Source organism: Phodopus roborovskii, unplaced genomic scaffold, assembly GCF_943737965.1.
Source record: "Phodopus roborovskii unplaced genomic scaffold, PHOROB, whole genome shotgun sequence".
NCBI lineage: Eukaryota > Metazoa > Chordata > Mammalia > Rodentia > Cricetidae > Phodopus > Phodopus roborovskii.
In genome coordinates this window covers 42,791,511-42,811,585 of record NW_026126433.1, presented here as the reverse complement: position 1 = coordinate 42,811,585, position 20,075 = coordinate 42,791,511, and the positions used below count along the sequence as shown (strand labels likewise).

Below are 20,075 nucleotides of genomic sequence, written 5' to 3'. Positions count from 1 at the left end.
GCAGCAAAAGGATTTAGGGCAACAATTCAATAGGGACTTCATGCTCAGTGGCCAATGTTAAGACATGTGTCTAAGACCCAGTCACCAGAATAAACCTTCCAATTACTGGCTTGCCCCTCAATTCCCAGGAACTTTCCCCTTCATCCTTTCCGTAGGAAGGGAGCTGGTATGGAGTTGAATGGCTTAAAGAATCAAGCAGCTAAAAGGCCAGGGGTCGAGTGTGCTTTCTGTCATAGCAGAACCAGGATAAGGTTTGCAGCAGTGTGCCCTTCCTGAAGTCACAGGCCAGTCATGTTTTAAAGACAGGCCAGCCTCCAAAGAGAAGAGAAATCTTGGGATCCCCCACAAGACTTAAGGAAACTAGGAGACCTGAGGCAAAGTTGAAAGGAATTTTCTGTTTTTCCAAACCTCTGCACCAAGGCAGAGAAGGGCACAGCTAAATATCCTACCATGTTTAGGCCGCAGGCTCTGACAGCCATATATAAACAGCAGACTGACCCCACGTGTCACTTCTGCATCATCACTCTCGCTCATTCTTCCTGTAAGTCCCTTTATTGCATTGTATTCATAGAGAATATATAGGCATTTAAACTTTCGACAATAATTTTAACTTGATACATCCAAGTTTAACTTGCTTTTTAATATATTTATAGATATAAAATTAGGCCTCTAACAGTGATAGGGACAGGGAAATTGCTGCCACCGAAAAATTAAAAACAAAACAGAGGTAACTTCTTCCTGCTCTTCCACCTCTTGCCCAGCCCCTTCTTCACAGCCTCCATCGCAGACCCCCATTTAGAGAGTGGCAGGATGGAGAGACAAAGTGGAAGATACGTAATCAAGTGCAAAACACTGTGACAAGTACAGAGAATAGTGCAGTGAAGGGAAAAGTACTGGGATGGTTAGGGACTCTTAAGGATTTTCCAGAAAAACAGGGTCCTGGGATGTGGTTGCTCAGGGATAAAAAAAAAAAAAAAATAAAGGAACTGTCAGATTTCTTTAAAAAAAAAAAAAAAAAAGAGGGGAAGGGGGGAGAAAAACCTAAACCAAAGAAGAGTGGCATTCTCACCCTCCTCTCTGGCCCCTTGGTATTGAACAGTCAGTCCTTCCCCCACCCCCCACAAAAGAAACAAGGGAGGTTAAAGAAAAATAAGCCCCATTTCCTATCCAAGCCTGCTAACAAAAGGCTTTGTTTCTCACCCCCTGAACAAAAGGCTTCAGGGAGAGGCCCATTTCTGCTGAGTCCTTTGCACCTTTCCATGGAAGCTCATACCGGCGTCTCTCACTCCTAGGGGCTCTCTGCTGGTTCAATCTCCTGTGGTCTGTCCTTCTCAGATATCTTTCTTTTATTTAAACAAAAAGTCCAAAGTGCATTTCTGATGAATGTAAGGGCCTGGGACCAAAAAGAGTTGCCCAGGCAGGATTGGGTTGGCAGCCCCAGCCCATCCCTCTTAAGTTTGGGGCCTCAGGATGGCATGCACTGCACCCGGTCAGGGCCCTCCTCCTCGTCGGATGTGTCTGAGGAGCTGGGAGACTCATCAGAGTCCGCATCTGTGGCCCCAACCCCAGGTTCTCGCCAGCGCTGTAGGATGGGAAATCCTTGTTAGTAATGTCCCTGGATCAAGGACAAGATGTTAAATCTAGAATGGATCAGGGATCAGCAGAATTTTTTTTTTTTTTTTTTCTTTTAAATAACCTAGGATGAGTGGTCCTCATCCTATTTTGGCCTCCCCTGTAGCTAGAATTATATACGTGCCTACTAATATACCTGGCTCAGAATTTTCCTTAGAAGGCCAGACTGCAAATTTCTGTGGGCATATGGTCTCTGTTAGAATTGTTCAGCCCTGTCTCTGTACCATGAAAGCAGCCACAGATAATACAGAGAATGAGTGTGGCTGCATTTTCAATAAAAATTTGTTTGCTGACCCCTGCTCCCGACCTCTGTTAGCATGAAAGTTAACACAGGTCATCCAGAGTAATTATTATTTCTTCTCTACTCCCCCACCCCCCCCCCTCCTGCTACTGCAACTGTAACAATAACCCACCCTCTGGATATATGGTGACAGAGAACACAATCACACATGACCTGCTTTCTACCAGTTGCTCTATTAGGGATAAAGGCCAGTGCATGAGACACCCAACCAAAGCCACTCCATTCCTCTTTAAGTAGTAAGGAAGTGTGGTATTAAATTTTTTAGCCTTCTTTAAAGGCATGTGGTCCTTGGGAACTCACTTCCAACTGAAACTTACCCGATGATGGCGTCTCTGTCTCAGGTGATGCATAAGGAACCAAAGCATGTGACTATCAAACAGGTCAGTGTGATGCAAGCTATCTTCATCCCGTTCTCGCTTGTTCTTCTTAATCACCTGGAACCCAAGAGTTAGAAGGGATAGTAATGAATAGAAATCCTGGGCTTGATCAACAAGGCTGGTGTTTGCATATGACTATAACCCAGCACTGGAAAATAGAGATATGAGGATCACAAATTCAAGGCCAGCCTGAGCTAGGTATTAAAAGCTTGTCTCTGAAAACCAAGGGCTAGCTAGATCGTAGTTCAGTGGTAGAGTATATGCAAGGTCCTGGCTACAACCCCCAGCACTGTGGGGGGGGGGGTGGGGGAAGCAGACCATGTCTTTCATCCCAATAAAGCATTCCTTCAGATACCATTAAGCTAATGTTGAGCAAGATTAGATTAGGAAAGGATGCCCATTGTTGGTCACTGTGAAAGAACACTTTAACATAAAGGCAACTATTACACCCATTTGTTTCTACAAGTGAATGCTTTCAGCCAGTCACTTACATCCTTTAACCCTGTGAGCTCAGTGGAAGCTTCAGCTGTGGGTGCCCAGATCTTCACATCATGGTCCAGGCCACTGGTTGCCAAAACAGGTAGGTGAGGATGGGGCTCAAGACAGTTTACCTGGTTTGGGAGGGAAAAAAAGCAGAAGTTTAGGAGCATATGGGTGTAGAGTTTAAGAACTATGATGGCCTTGAGTCAAATAGTTATCTTTGACCTGGGCTGAAGCAGGATCACCTACTTGAGCTTAGACCAAATAGCTCTGGCAGTAGAGGAGACACAAACTAGATTTAAAAAAAAAAAAAAAAAAAAAATCAGCCTTTTTATCATTTCCAATATGTAGTTGAGGGGAGGCTGCTTCCCTAGACATAGCCCCAGGAGCAGGTGAATGATAGGCCATGCATATTGTAGCTTCATAAGATAGATACACTTCATGACCTCATTCACTCCAAAATCTAAAGCGCCAATTTGCCTAAGACTAGAAAAAATATCTCAGTGGCTTTCATCAAGTGACAATAAGTAAAAATTAGGAAATCAGCAGCTGCTCCTGCACTTCCACAAAAAATGGAAAATAATTATTCCTACTCGGTGCTGTTTACTAATTGGATGATGTCAACGCTGAGAAGAGAATGAACTAAGGATAACGGAGGTTTGTGTCTGCTTAAGAATGCCCTGTCAGAGGGCAACATCCTGCTATCTGCCCTAAGGGCATAGTAAACTCCGCTACAGGGAAGCACAATGTAGTCATGCAGTTTCTCCACTGAATCAATTTCAGCTACCCTCATTCATGGAACAGGAGAAAAAACAGTGGACGGATGGCAGACATTGGGTCTCAGACAATTTCCTTTTGTCTAAAACCACCCATGCCCTCTGCTGTCTGACTTGAAAACAGGAGCTTCCTTAACGGGGCAGGGCAAGGCAGGGCAGGGCAGGACAGGGAAGTTCCCATCCCCACCGGAAGAGCCAGTCCCAGATCTAGCCACTAAAACATTTTTAGGCTTTTAGTCAGATGAGGAACAGATAGGAAAAGCACCCCGCCTTGCTTCTGCTCTACAGTCCTAGAAAATAAACCCCTGGCAAAAAGCCTTTTCTAGTTCTCTCTCAGGGCCAACCTTGGCTGCTGTGCCTGCACACTCAGACCACAGCTAAGGAAAACGAAAGGCAGGCACAGAGAATAAAGATGACTTCATTTTCTTTAACTTTGAATTTACAAATAAAACAGGCTCAGATGGCCAAATCTAACTCTGAACCTGAGAGTAACACAGAAGCCCAGTTTTCTTCTGTTCTAATTTCACATATAAGCTCACTGCTGTTTCTTTTAGGCTGTGTACTTTGGAGCCTGAGAAAGCACTAGAGAACAAACCTGAGTACAAAAATGTTATCAACAGATACTTGATGACTTACACATGCAAACCTGACCTCATTCATCCATTTCCTCATGAAATCTTGTTAAAGACCTGTACTCTTGAGCTTCCAACAAGTGGGTAAAATAAAAAAAAAAAAAAACTTAAAGGGACAATTCCTTGGAACTTAAGCCTAAGGTTAAGGCCAATGGCAAGAGGACAAGAGAATAAATTATATACAATACCAGGAGTTGGAGCCTGCAGGGGGAGTCAACAGAGAGCTTCTGGGCTAGGGAGCCTCACCAGACCTGTCTGAATGCCAGGACTTACTGTCAATAATGCTGGATGGAGCACAGAAAGAACTCTGGCCTTACAAGACTTGGGGTGGGGATGGGGGGGTGAGGGGGAAATATAAAACATCAAGTGCTCTTGGGAGACCAAGGACTTTTTCCTTGACATCATTTCCCACTCTTGGCCCTGCGAATGGGAACAAAGAAAGGATCCCAAAACAAGAACTAGGAGACCTGGGCCAGGTGGGCAATAATGTCTAAGATCCTGCTGATGCTAACATTCTACATCTACATCTAGGCTGGAACCTGGTGACCTCTACTGCTGAAAGGTTGTAACAAAAACAAAACTATCACAGAAGGAACCAGGTAAGAACAACATGGATCATTTGACTCACATAAAGGTAAGAAGAAGTAAAGAAACTTGATGGGAGATGTGATTCTGTAAATATGTTTCTCATACTGGTTACTGAATAAAGCACTGTTGGCCAATAGGAAAGGAAGATAGGAGGGACTAGGAGACAAGGAGGAAAGAGGAAGTAGGAAGGAGAGTCAAGATGGAGAATCTGGAGAGAATAGAACCACCTGGTAAGACCACGTGGAAATACATAGAAATGGGTTAATAATTAACACAGAGCTAGCCGATAAGAAACTAGTGACTGCCCAACAGAATTACATCATATACAGAGTCTCTGTGTGTTATTTGGGGCTGGCGCGGCGGCGGGAGGAAAAACCTTACTCCCTACAGAAACTCTTCAGGGGGCAGCCACTAATCTCTGGCCTGGGGTCCACCCATCCTAAGAAGATACTTCTCCTGAGCACTGGATTAATCAAAAAACCCTTGTAGTGGCTGAGCTGAAAGCAGACGGCTTCTAGAGAACTGACAAGTGCTGGGAGAGGGCATTCATCCCTGCATCTTTCTGCAACAGAATGTAAGATAATAGTTTATGATCAAGAAAGGATTCACTAGTCCTTTCTGACTCACTATGTGTCTACTGTAGACTTTTAAGATTCCGGTGTCTGAACTTGTTAACTACAGGTGACACAGGAAAGGAAATACAAGTAGAGAAGAGGAAGACACATCTAGAACTTAAAAGATTCCTCTCCTCTTACATTCAGGCTACAGACGCCCTAGGTCCAAAAGATTTAAAGGAAACCAGAATAAGATACAAAATAGCCTCATAAGCAGACCAAGAAAACAGGAAGAGGGCATGGGATCCGGATGCCAAAGAGGCACCTTCAACTCTAAAGCCACTCTCTGGCAAGCATTATCAAGTCACAGCTGGTGTCTGAGTTCCCCGAAGCTCAGGAAAATGAAAAGGATGAGAGTCAAAGCAGTTCTAATCATGCCTTACAAGATGTAGGTAGCCAAAGCATCTTGGGTAATTAGTAAAGTGTAATCTTTCAAACTGTCTCTTTCCTTTCTTCAGTGGCTCAAAAACCTTGCTGTAGAAAGCTATTTAACTCTTTCCTAATGCTGGTTCTTAAAAAAGGAAAGAAAAAAAATATGGTAAGCTAAATAAATACATCATGATTGACCATTCTTCATTTTCTAACTTGATTTTCATGTTTCTTTCTTGATCCACTAACATAGAGGATGCTTGCAAAACTCAAAGGACAGGCAGACAATGATATAAGCATATTATCTGAACAGGCTGTTCGGCTGTTCTTTTCAATGTATTTTATTACATTATGTGTATTTGTATCCATTTGACAATAGCCATGGCACTTTATCCCTAAATACAGGGTACATCTGATAAGTACAAGGATATTCTTCTAAATAGTATATCAAATAAATTCAGTATTGAATACCATGTTACATAAGTTACAAACCATAATTATTTCTCCAAATATTCAAAAAAATGTTTCTTCTAAAATCAGTAAAAGAAAAATAAATGTGCTTCTAGCTTTTCTCTGCTGATCCAGGCAGGAATCAGTCAAGGTCCTGCTTGGCTTACTTAGAGCCAATGCAAGAGGTTATCTTTTTTTGACATTGTATAGGAAGGTTTCTTGTTTGGAAAAAGCCCATGCCTAAGAGATTTATTCTTTTCAATAAACTATACCTTGTAAGGGCAGAAGAAAGGAATAGAAGACAGCATTCTACCAAAACCTCAGCAACCCTTAAGGCATAATACCTTTAATTTAGCTGGATGGAACTGTAAAATCAGTGGCCCACTTAAGACCTACCTTACTGACCTAAGAAACTAGGAGCCACCCAGTCCAGCACACCATACTCACCACACCTCCTTTGTCCCCCTCCATGAACTGAATGATTTGGCAAGATGACTTCTCCCAGAGAAAGATATGCCCGCAGTCACTACCGCTCACCACAAACTCACTCTTGGGGCCATAGAAATTGACACCTTTTACTGAAAGGATAAATGAGGGAAGAAACCACATAAGGATTGGCACCTGGCCTGTATTTTTTTTACCTCACCAAGAATTTAGTAATTCACAAACTCTGAGTCGGCTGGATGCCAAATTATTCTTTTCATTCCTACAAATCAAGAGATTATGTATGTGATAGATAATTATAATAAGAACCACACCAGTCCCAGAGACTATTTACATTCTCCTGAAGAGCTCTATCAGGAGTTTACTATCTTGGGCGACAGTCTGCTTCAAACTAATGCCCTATCTGTCCTAACCAGATTCATTTCAACTCTGTCCATCTTAGGCCCTAGGATTGTTCTTGGTTTATGTATGTTTTAGTGGTGCCCAGTTGGCCTGTGACTAACAAAGGTAGATGGCACAGTCACCTATGAGAAGCATCACTGGCAGAACCCAGTAAAAAAGGCTCAAATCTTTACCATTTGTAAAAGACAGGAACCCCACTATCAGAACTTGTTCCACATACCAGCCACAATACCGACACTTTAAGCCTTTTGCTTGCCCACATAATGAAATTCAAACACAGAACTCTGCCCTCTTTCCTTCTTACCAGTCAAGAGATGACACACAGCTGAGAGGAGTGGCACCAACCAAGTGCAGTAATTCTCTACCTTCTCTACATTAGACCTGTCAGAACACTTTAAAAAAGCCCAAGGCTCCAATTATATCCAATGTGTGGGGGAGATGGGCATCACTGCTCTTATTAAAGGACTGAGGTGAGTCCAGTGAGCTCCAGTGTTTAGGAACCACAGATATAGAACTAAAAGCCAGACTCCACTGAAAACTTGGACTAGATACCACCATTATCCCCTACTTTGCTTTATTCATTCAAAGGAATCATTCCCATCTCTCCCTCTGACAATACCACCTTATACATATATGTAATTCAGTTTTTCCTAACTTTACAGAAGGACCTTTGTGCCTACTCTACAGTACCTGAAATCACAGAAAGTAAAGTCTAGCTTCATGCAACATCACTGCAGAGAAGATGCTAATGAGCCCTCCCTGTATCACACTGGAAAAAAGAAAATTCCAGCCCGACTAGGCATAATCTCACACTGCCCTAGTAGACACAGGCAGCCTACTCCTCAGGTAGTTGCCTCCTACACAATGGGAATAAGGTAATGTAGGTTTTCAATGTGACTTGAGTCACAAAGCCAAAAAGGGCAGACTCACCTGTAGCATTATTTCTATGACCTTTATATCTCTTAATATACTGGGCCCCATCACTGTGAGAAGAGTTGAAAAGGTAAATGTCTTCATCATTGTAACTGGCCAGGAGCTCTGCCAAGAACAAGAACACAGCAGTGAAGGCAAAGGCTGAAAAATGCAGAGACCAGAAGATTAGGACGGATGGGGGGGTTGTCTAGGATGGGACTTATTGCTGGTAGTGAATCCTCTTAGCACCCAGATAAAGTACCCATCTTACTTAAGTTTGGAACAGCAGGCAAGTAAGGTCACATAGGATCTATGATGAACACATTACCAGCCCAGGGGCAGTAGAACACTCAGGAGATCGAAGCCTCTAACTTACTAAGTCATCAAAGGCAGCAGATGCTTAGGCTTACAGTAGCTTAGGCTTCAGGACAAGTCCGTGAAGTGTCAGCTGAAGCATTTCCAAGGGCCATCTGCTATATCCTCCCACTACATGCTTACCATCAGTAACTATTGCCAGCTGCTCCACTTGGAGCTACTGTACAGTGGTGAACCCTGGAGGGCACATGCCTCACTGGCTCAGCAGCTGCCTAGACAGAGGGGACATGCCAGCCTAGGAGCTGGGCCCTGCTCACGTACCTGTGCCGTCGTGGCTGTACACAAGACAGGTGATGTTTGCTTTGGACTCACTGTTCACCTGCAATAAGGAGCAGATACTGACTGATGCCCCCACCCCCACCCCGTTTGTTATATCAACTTCAGGAACAGGTTTTTCTAGAAACTTCCCTGTGTATCTTTTTTCCAGAGACAGATAAGAGATAAACAGAAAGATGCAGGAGGAGGGGTGAGAGTGAGTTATATAACTGAGGAAACGTGTCCACCTCAAGAAGCAGAGTCTTAGTGAGGCCCTCTCTTGGTTCTCTGCTGTGTGCTAGCCATTTCAGATGCATTATCTCAATAGGCCAACATAATGGTGCTGATCTCCATTTTGCTGTTGAGATCACCAAGGCTAGAAAAGGTCAAATGGCTGCCTCAAGTCATAAAGCTTGTAAGTGAGAAAACCAGGGTTAAAATCTGTCTGACTTCAAATTCCAAACTCTCCACATTAGGCCAAAAAGTTTGGAGGCAGCTCAGGATGAAATCAAGAAAGCCAGGAGCCACTGGTCCTTCACGAATCTTACCAAGTGATGAGGACAGAACTTCTTCAGTACTCCATTGTTCTCATTCTCATCAATTTTCCTCTGGTCATAAATCCTTTAATGAAAGATGCAATCAAAGCGTCAAAACTTAAAAAAAGTGATCCCTTGCAGAGTTGTAAGACACAGGCTCTTTCCTAACCAAGCTTTTGCTTTGTTCTCTTCAGGAAAGGTGTTCCCTTCTCTAATCAATCTCCAAACTCTGCCTTATCCAGATATTCTCAACAAGCAGTTCACTTACTGTTTATTTTAGTGGTGATAAGTTTCATGTATGTGCAAGCCAAAAGGAGAACCTTGAGTGTCATTCTTTGGAACACCATCCAAATCCTTTACAACAGGGTTTCTCATTATCCTGAAGCTCACCAATTATACTAGACCAGCTGGCAAGCAAGCCCCAGGAATCTTTGTCTCTGCCTCTCCAGTACTGGGAATGCAAGTAAGTACATCTCATCTCACATTTTATGAATTAAACTATACATCTCTCGAGCCCCATTTATGATTTATTTTCACTGAAGCAATTAATTATCACACCTTTTATATGTTTCTTACTTATCCCAAAGCATTTATTTGGGCAGAGGTCATATTTTATGTAAGTAGGTCTTAAGTCCTTTGAATTTTTTTAAGATTTATTTTTATTCATGTATACTGAGTGTTTTGACTGCATGTATGTATATGCATCACAGTTATGAGTGTAGTGTTGCAAGGACAGGATAGGGTGCCAGACACCAGAGAACTGGACTTACAGATGGTTGTGAGCTGCCATGTGGGTGCGAGAAACTGAACCCAGAGCCTCTGAAAGAACAGTAAGCCTTCATAAACTGCTGAGCCATTTCCCTATCCCTCCTTCCTTGAACTTTTATTTGGCTAGTTCTCCCTCTCATGGGCCACAAAAAATGATCCCCAAACCACCAATCTCCTGAAGTTACCTGTAAACGACTACTCAAAATGTTGAATAAAAAAAGTCCAGGAAAAAAAAAATTCACTAGTTTTAATAACAAAGCCCAGCACCTTTAGAGTTTATTACTATCCAGAAGTTCAAAGCTAACACCAGGAATATGTCCTTTATAGATTAGGGGAAATGACTGTACTCTTTTTTGATGAGGAAATTCTTTGACTATCACTAGCTCCCTACATCTAGAAATGTTTTAAATCTGTGTCTCTTACTCTGAGTTCTAGACTTAACATCTACAACATCTACTTAACATTTAGATGTTATAATAGGTTGTCCAAAAGGAAACTGTTTTCTCCCAAAACTAAAGTCTTTCAAACCTATCCCTACTCCTCAATCTGCTAATGATACTGTCCTTAACACATTATCCAGAACTCTTAAACAAAGTAAATAATAGATTTTTCTGAAAATTTACCTCACAATTCTAATTAATACAAGTAATTTCAAAATAGTTTTTAAAATGTGCTTTCATTCCAAAAGAAGTCACTTTTCAACTACCAGCAGAACAGAAAAACAAAACACCATTTTTCTAATTATGCTATCCCTCCTTTTTCAAACTGACAATCCCAAAGAAATGTAGTTAAATACAGCAGATGGCTAGCTAGGGAATAAGGGTCGGAAGGAAAACAACTGGTACAATGGGGATTGAAAGCATGATGTCTGTTTTCCCTTAGGATGTGTCTCAATAGCCAGTGTTAAAAACAGATGTTCACAGTAACAAAGAAAGATATTACTACAAATAAAGAAAAGTTGTCCAGGACAACAGAAACAAAAATCCTCAGTTACAGAGTGTTCCAAAGCCAAATTTTTCTAAATCTAACCAATGCTCAACATGATTAGTGCAGAGCTGTCAAGATGATTAACTGGGTAAGCACACTTCCTGCTCAATGATGCAATCCTCACAACTTGAGTCTGATAGTTTGATTTCCAAACAAGTGTAAAGGATTGAATGAATCCACAGAGTTGTCCTATGATTTCTACACGAATGCTAAACATGCACTATGGCATACACACCTCATATACACATCATACTAACACAGATAATACAAAAATCAAATATAAAAATTATTTGAAAAGATTGCTAGTACAATGTTCATCTACATAGAAAAATAGTGAAAACCACATATGGATTTATGTCTTAAACCACTATGCGGGGCAAATTTATCAATCTTCTTTAAAATGTGATAATCCCAGGGCTGAAATGATGGCATAGTGGTTAAGAGGATCAGGGTCAATGATCAGCACCAACACCATGCCCAACAACAATCTCTAACTCCAGTCCAAGAATATTCGAAGTTTTCCTCTGGCTTCCTCAGGCACCACTCATGAACAGTGCCCAGTTATACACAACAACCATACAAATAAAATATATTCATTTTAAAAAGTGATAATCCACATAATATGAAGCTCTTCAGATTGTTGTCATAGGGAACAGAATGTCTCAGAAGGGGCTTAAGCATTTCTAAAAGGGTAAAAAGTTCAACATGGTAGTTAGTGAATTTCTACAATTCGCTAACATTGCACTGGGGAGTATCTAACAATATACAATATACCCCAAGTCTCAAACTCTCAAAGATACAAAGGACTGACAAACTCACCTTACAAACTGGTCTCGTCCCCCTACTGCAAACTGGTGGGTATTGGCAGGGTTCACATAGATTGTGTACAGCCCCACTTTCTTCTCCTTCTCTTTTGTCACCACCAGCTTCCTTCAAAGAGTAGAAAAAGCATACAGTTACATTGTCCAAAAGACCCAGATGGAGCTCAGCATGATAGGTAGCTCAGATCTGTAACCCCAGCACTCAACAAAGAAAAAGAAAAGGCTGCCATTGTGGCATGTCTGTCATTGTAGCACTCAGAAGGTAGAGACAGAAAAATCGTGATTTCTCAGCCAGTGCACAGCCATGGCTTCCACTCTCAGCACCACATAATCTGGGTAGGTGGCACATGCCTGGAAACCCCAGCCCTCAGCAGACAGAGGCAACATCAGGACTGAAGCCATCTTCAGCCTGGTTAAGAGACCTTGTCTTTTAAAAAGGAAGAAATATGAGGGAAAGGAAGATGCTTTTTAAAGGGTAAGAGAAGAACCTAGAGGTAACTATGCTCAAACCATATTCTATGTACTTAAACATGTGATAATGAAGCCATCATTTTGTAGGATAAATATATGAGATAATAAAAAAATATAAGGAGATGGCTCAGTGGTTAAGAGCACTGTCTGCCCTTCCAGAGGACCTGAGTCTGAACATCCACGTGGGTTCCAGTTCTAGGGGATCCAATGCCTTTTTCTGGTCTTCGTGGATACCAGGTTTACACACAGTCCACAGACATGTGCAGGCAAAATACCCATCCACATAAATAATAAAGTAAATTTACAAAATTAAGTATAAGAACATGTGAATGAGTCTATTGCCTTAGTTAACGTGATACAAAACACCTGGAGATAAAGGGCTTGCTGCAAGAATCACAGCAACAAGAAGCTAAGAAGCTCTAGACATCAAAGTCTGTCTCCCAGTTTTTATGGAAAAATAAAAAAGTCACTGAAAACGCAGCTTTGGGATTGGAGAGATGGACCAGCCAGTGAAGTGTCTGCCGTACTGAGTTAGAGCCAGAGCTCCCACAGGAAAGGCTCTAACCCCAGTGCTGGTGAGGCAGACAACGAGTGATCCCCAAAGCTTGTTGGCCAGTTAGTCTTGCCAAACTGGTGAGCTCCAAATTCAGTGAGCACATCTCGCAAGATGGCTCAGTGGGTAACGGCGCTTGCCATCAAGCTTGACAACCTGAGTGATCTTCAGGACCCAATGGTGGAAGAAGAGAACCAAGTCCCTCAAACTGACCTCTAACCTGCCTGTGTGCATTGTGCATGTATACACACAATAAATGTAATTTAAGATTAAAACAACAAATTAGCAAAGAATGGTTTTATGAAGATAGCTATATGTAAAACTGAAAACACAGAAGTATGATCCTTCGGATGATCGTCATGTCAAGGGGTCCTAAGAGAACCCCTTGGTTACAAGAATGTAGTTAACCAGCCATAATTTACCTCACGTTAGGAGTAGTTGTACAGAACTTTCCCCAAATCTAGGTGTCAATTTATCAAACATGGTATCATGCAGATTTACTAAGCTTACAGAAAAGATGTTAAACTATTAAAAGGAACCTGAGCTGGTGAGATGGCTCAGTTGGCAAAAAACACTGGCTGCTAATGGGAGATGTCATTCTGTAAATATGTTTCTCTTATTGGTTAATGAATAAAGCAGTGTTGGCCAATGGGAAAGCAAGATAGGTGGGACTAGGAGACTAGGAGAGAGGAAGTAGTAGGGAGGAGGTGGAAGATGGAAGACAGAAAGAGCAGAATGCCAGCCCCTCTCTCCAGTAAGATGAGGCCACGTGGAAGTACTTAGATTAATAGAAATGGGTTAATAATTAAGACAGATAAGCAGATAAGAAACTAGTAACTGGCCAACAGAATTATAATCTAATACAGGGTCTCTGTGTGTTATTTGGGGTTGGCATGGTGGTGGAACCAAGCTTGCAGGGAAAAAAACTACTCAACATAATGGCGCCTTCAATGTGGCTAATAAGAACTTCCACTTAAAACTTAAAAAAAGCTTAAAAAAGGGTTTTAGAAGCAAAAGAGCAGAGATAAGCAAGGGTTATTGGTAGCAGCACTTTTCTCAGTTGGACTGTTTTGCTAGATTCAGCAGAGATTTGTGCAGCTCCTTTAAGGGAGATTTCCTGACTCAGCATAAGCGGCAAAAAACCCTCAAGGCTTTTAAAGAGCTCTGCTAACAAATGAACTATGTGTATGAAAGCTAGCAATGGCAGTGACCACATCTCCAAGCTGGCAACATGCTGCTGGATGGCAGCGTAGACCAAGGCAGTGAGCACAGCTCTCAATTCTGGCCGTAAAGATACCCACTGCCATCTTGGATAGACCGCGGCTAATACAGCTGTGGCTTTCATTTTAGCAATGTTGTTTACCAGATAAAAGACTTGTGGACAGAAAAAGATAAAGATTACAATAATGATAGATTCAAATTAAGAAAAACCTCTAAAGATTTACAGTGTGTTTTAAAATATACATAGGCTTGGGAGAAAAACATAATAAAATGGTTTTAAAAAGACAAAGAGTAGCGTGGTGTGATGGCACATGCCTTAAATTCCAGCACTCGGGAGGCAGAGGCAAGCATATCTATGTGATTTCAAAATAAACCTGGTATACAGAGTTAATTCCAGGACTGATAAAAGTTACATAGAGAAACCCTGTCTCAAAATATAAAAAAAAAAAAAAAAAAAAAAAAAATAGAAGTAGAAAGCACAGAGAAACTTTGGATACTATATGCTGTTCTGTTATCTTTAAATTGTTTGACTGCCGAGGAAATAGCAACAACTGGTAAAAGAAATGCTGCAGGATTTAATTCAATTTATATATTTTAAAAATGCTTTGACTCCAAAATCCAAGGACAGGTTACTGGGGAAAAGGATTTCTATTTTTGTTTCCACAGAAAATGAAAAGCTGTGGATTCCTTCCAGACTAACATGGTTTGATCAAGCCAGACCCCCTGAAACAGCATTTCAGGTGATCCAACATTCAGAACAGTTGGGACAAGGCAGCCTTGCAGCCTACAGCCAGGATTTCTGCGTCTTCTTAGGATCCCCCATGACAGCGCCCTCTACCAGCAGGAAGCAGTTTGGAAAGAACACCCAAATTCGCAAATACTGTCTATAAATGTTTGTTTTCATTTAATTAATTAAATGTTTTCATTTAAATGGGGTTGGTTATAAATGATTAATGATCACAACCAAGCAAAAGAGCAGAGATCTTTAAAGGTAAAAAGGGGATTATGGTATAGATATGAATACTTTGTTTTGGAATAGATTTTCTTTTATTGATACAATTTAAGGTCAATTTTATGATATGTATATTTGTCCTCTTGTTTAGGTATTGTGTTTATGTAGCTCATTTAGAAATGTAACGTATAATTTAGCACAGATTATTATAGATAGTTACCTATGATAGTCAAAACTTAGAGTTAAGTTAGTTAGATTCTAGATATATATAGATGTATTTGAGATGACTAGGCATTCTTCAAACCTTTCAAAGACCTACAGATATTGCATTTAAAATGGTTTAGGGTTTTTCTTGAAAGTGAAGCATAACTGCTCCTGGCAATACCGCCTGTGTCAGAAAAGAAGATGGACGTCAAAGAAATTCATTATGGAGTTTACTTTCAATATTGTAAGACTAGCCATTTGGGCAAGATACTGCTCTTGTCTGGACTGTTTGACTTTATGCTGTATAAACTGGACATGCAGGACCCACAGAAAAGTAACTGCTGATACAAGATGAACATTGCCACAGAGTTCTGCTTCATGGAAGAGTCTGCCAGACATTCTGCAGGACACAGAGAAAAGTGACTGACAAACTGCCAATACAGGTAGATAGTTTAAAGTTTTCTGCTTTGCTGAGGAGTCTGCCAGACACACTATGGCCTATAGGCTGAAGATGGAACATTACAGAAGAACTTCAGGTGCCTGACCAGGTAGTGAGTTGCCTCTGTCATTTCTAGAGTTTATGTATTATCCTTCTGTGGTCTTTGAAGGAGTTGAAGACAGATAGTTATGGTTATAGTTTTCCTTAGTTAGGAGTAAAGATAAATTACACGTAAGACTTTAGACTCACAAAGATAGGATAAATGATAGAATATTTTCTTTAAGTCTTACTAAATGTTAATGGACTAAATATATTAACTGTGGTTCTTATTTGATAACTGTTGTGTAATATATTTTACTATGTTAAGGTTAAAACTCTTCTTTTTATTTTAGACAGAAAGAGATGATGGGAGATGTCATTCTGTAAATATGTTTCTCTTATTGGTTAATGAATAAAGCAGTGTTGGCCAATAGGAAAGCAAGATAGGAGGGACTAGGAGACAAGGAGGAGAGAGGAAGTACTAGGGAGGAGATTCAAGATGGAGGATGGAGAGAAGAATGCCAGCCCCTCTCTCCAATAAATGAGACCACGTGGAAATGCTTAGATTAATAGAAATCATTAAGACAGAGCCAGTCAATAAGAAACATGAGAAAGAGGCCACCAGCTTTATATCTAATACAGTGTCTCTCTGTGTGTTGTTTGGGGCTGCCGCAGCTCTGGGACCAGGCTGGCGGAAAAACCTTACTCATAACAGGCTGCTCTTCCAGGGAACCCGAGTTCAATCCCTGGCAACCACATGGCAGCTCACAAATGTCTGTAACTCCAGTTTCGTGGGATCTCTCACACAGACATGCAGGCAAAACACCAATGCACATAAAATAAAAAAGAAATCATTAAAAATGAACCTAACTGAGCTTTTGTTTTTTATTTTAAGCTTTTATTCACTTTAGAATAATGGAAATGGAAACAAGAAAAAGACAACCACCATAACAAATTTTTTCATAAAGAAATAATCTTAGCATTCTCTCTTCATGGTCAAAGCCACTCTAGCTTAGAACTGTTCTGGACAGTGAGATTTTTGATTTTAAAATTTATACAACTTTCCATTAAAAGAATACAGATGCCAGGCATGGTGGTGTGAAAGGTAGGATCATCAAAAATTCACAGTTATCCTTGACTAAACTGAGTTCTAGGCCAGTCTGGGCAACATGAGACCTTACCTTTAAAAAGTATAGAGATCATCGAAAAGCACACATGTAACTATATTTAAAAAAATGACAGGAAAAATACTCAAAATTATTAACAATGGTTATCAATAGCTAGAAAAATGGGAAAAGATACATAAGGAGCATTTCTATTTTGTCTATGAGTTTTCATTACTTGAGTTTAAGATGTAATTATTGTAAAACCAACAAAAATGAAAACAGACAATGTATGCATCTATGTATGAATGGTAATGTATAGATAAGACTTCCAGAAAGGGAGGGAGATATAATATAAACAAAGATACTGAAATTCAGTAAGTTACATAAAGTTATTTAACTAGTAATAACTGGACTGAGATTTGACTTGATCTGCCTGGACCCACAAAAGACATTTGTTTTTCAACCAGTGATGGTTTAGTGGGTAAAGTACTTAATGTACAAGCCTGGTAACCTGAGGACAATTCCTGGAACCCACATAAAGGTAGAAGGAGAAAACCAACTCCACAAAGTTGTCCTCTGACCTCCATATACATACCATGGCACATGCACACACATACATCCATACTGTGTACATACACACACTAACAGTAAGATAAAAATGACAAAAAAGCTGAGCGTTGGTGGTGCACGCCTTTAATCCCACTTGGGAGGCAGAGGCAGGTGGAGTTTGAGTCCAGGCTGGTCTGCAGAGCTAATTCCAGGACAGGTTCCAAAGCAATACAGAGAGACCCAGTCTCAAAAAAAAAAAAAAAGGAAAACAGACTTCCATGTACAAATTATGTATAATACAACAAAACTCTATTGTAGCATCAATCTTATTTTCAAGACTTATCCTTTATGTTCCTGTAATTCGACTGGACATTTATAAGATATAAGAGTCTATCTTTAAGCTAGAATGTAGAGTAATGTGCTTCTTCTGGTAAGCTGAATGTGGGTACTTAGGTGAATGAAAAGCAGAAGTCTACCAAATCATTAAAGTCTACCTATAAAAAGTGAGCTCTCTCTGGAAAATATTAGGCAAGTAAGTAAGTAAGTAAGTAAGTAAGTAAGTAAGTAAGGATTTCTCCAAAACTTGAAGCTATCTCTTATCATACATAGGCTCAAAGGTACTATATTCTGGTGAACCTAAGAGTAACATTACCATGACATGTAGAGCATTTTCAAGACCAAGGAATAGAGTTTTGCAATGAAAAAATGTGGATTAGAAAGATGGCCCAGAGGTTAAGAGTACATATTGCTTTGGCACAGGACCAGAGTTTGGCTTTCAGCATCCTTGTTGTGTGGTTCATAACCACCTGTACTCTAGCTTCCAAGGGATCTTCTAGGGGCCTCTGTGAACATCTGTATTCATGTGTACATACCCCCACACAGATATATACACATACACAAACTTGAAAATATATCAGCACTTCTAGGCATTTTGGCTAAGATCAAGTATAAAAATAAAACACATCTGTGTGCCCTGGCTCTCCTCCAACTCAGAGATTCACCCGACTCTGCCTCCTGGGATTAAAGTCATGTCCCACCACCACCTGGCTAAATCTAAAACAAATCTTTAAAAAAAAAAAAAAAAGATATTATGGCTAAACTTACGAAGCTGGCCGATCTTGTCTCAGGTCAATGGTGAAGACAACAGCATCTTCACCAGCTGACAGGAACGTACAGGGAGAATCTGGTTCTAGGGCCAACTGAAAGAAAGAAAGGGAAAGAATGTGGTTTCTAAGTATCAGAGGGAATCAAGTTCATTGACTTACATTTAAGAAGGGAAGTGATTCAAGTGTCTTAGCAGGCTAGGCAGGGAGATCTTTGTGAGTTCAAGAGCAACCTGGTCTACATAGTGAAAAAGTCTTAGCAAGTGAAATTTTGTTATAAAATCCTAAGAAGGGAAGAAGGGGGCTATAGAAATGACTCAGAGCACTGGCTGCTCTTCAGAGATCCTGAGTTCAATTCCTAGCAACCACATGATGGCTCACAACTACCTATAATGAGATCTGGTGCCCTCTTCTGGCATGCAGGCATACATGCAGGCAGAACACTGTGTACATAATGAATAAATCTTTAAAAATCCTAAGAAAGGAAATAATTTAAGCTTATTAACTCTGTGTGAATTAATAGTCCATTTATTCTATAAAGGTCACAGGACAATTAATTTTCTATTTTAACCAAATCCCAAAAGATATGAACACAGACAGTGAAGGAAAATATCAACTATTAAGAGCCCATTCTAAGTCAGGTGTGGTAGCACACACCTTTAATCCCAGCACTACCTAGGGAGGCAGAGGCAGGTGGATCTCTTTGAGTTAGAGGCCAGCCTGGCTGACACAATGAGTTCCAGGATAGCTATCACTACAGAGGAACCCTGTCTCAAAAAGCACAAAGGACTTATTTTAAAATAATGTCCATTACATTCAGGCCTGCAGACAAACAATAAAGAAACTTCTTTCTTTTTCTATTTCTGTATCTTAACTCTAAAAGTTACCTAGTGGGTGGGAACTAAACTTAAAAATCAAAGTGAGGGGAAAAAAAAAAATCAAAGAAGTGGGTATTTTTCATATGTCTTGAGCCTTCTGGATTCCTCTAAATATCCTCAGATTTGTTAAGAGAGTATCATCCTTTGCATGGCATGGAAAAACAGTAACTATCTGAAATACTGGTTTTTAGGAACTTTAGGACAGCTGTTAACAAATAAATCTAGGGGCTGAATGAAGTAAGGCAGGTGAAGACAATACAGGGAACACAAGTGAAAACACTGAGATCCACAGAGGATATGTGAGTGGGAATTAAGATTCACTGGACTCAGTATAGGTTAAGTAAGTTTTATTCCGGGAGAATTCACTTACACATGAAACAGGTAACTGCCATGGGTTCCCGGTCCATGGATGTCACCCAGACCTAGCGGGGACCCCTGCCCCAAACACATCCACACCCGTGACTGTGACCAAATGGGCATGGTCAGTGCAACAGGTAGATACCTAACTACAGACATGAATTCACAATCTGGGAACAAAGGCTTACTTACCTTGTGGGATGCTCCTTTGTGCTGGGCCACACGCTTTGTGTTCTTGCAGCACTGTGTAGCAGACAATTCTGCTACACGGACCTGCCCATCCCTGGCACACATAGCCAGGGTGGAATCACCACTGTTAGGAAGGAACTTGGCCTGAAGATGTAAAAATGAAAAAGGGACACAAAATAATTAAAGAGGAAACAAGAGAAAAATGTGTTGATGGCCCCTTGTCACCCTTTCCTTGTGCAGCTGGATGTGCCTTTCCTACTGTCTGTACAGATAGCTTAGCCCAAATCCTTTCAGA

At 40.7% G+C, this 20,075-nt stretch overlaps 1 protein-coding gene across 6 annotated transcripts in view; it reads right to left on the bottom strand.

Annotated features, from left to right (window-relative positions):
* Positions 1 to 533: 533 nt before the first annotated feature.
* The window catches only part of Dcaf8 (DDB1 and CUL4 associated factor 8), a 43,650-nt gene continuing 24,108 nt past the window's right edge, over positions 534 to 20,075 (bottom strand). For all 6 annotated transcript variants that reach the window (XM_051186305.1, XM_051186308.1, XM_051186303.1 and 3 more), the window contains 10 exons: positions 19,784 to 19,924; positions 18,358 to 18,452; positions 11,718 to 11,828; positions 9,156 to 9,228; positions 8,614 to 8,671; positions 7,996 to 8,103; positions 6,667 to 6,797; positions 2,802 to 2,921; positions 2,251 to 2,367; positions 534 to 1,582 (listed from right to left, as the gene is read on the bottom strand). In XM_051186305.1, coding sequence (XP_051042262.1) covers positions 1,466 to 1,582; positions 2,251 to 2,367; positions 2,802 to 2,921; positions 6,667 to 6,797; positions 7,996 to 8,103; positions 8,614 to 8,671; positions 9,156 to 9,228; positions 11,718 to 11,828; positions 18,358 to 18,452; positions 19,784 to 19,924 — 1,071 coding nt within the window. In that variant the 3' untranslated portion in view covers positions 534 to 1,465. The remainder of the gene's footprint in view (positions 1,583 to 2,250; positions 2,368 to 2,801; positions 2,922 to 6,666; positions 6,798 to 7,995; positions 8,104 to 8,613; positions 8,672 to 9,155; positions 9,229 to 11,717; positions 11,829 to 18,357; positions 18,453 to 19,783; positions 19,925 to 20,075) is intronic.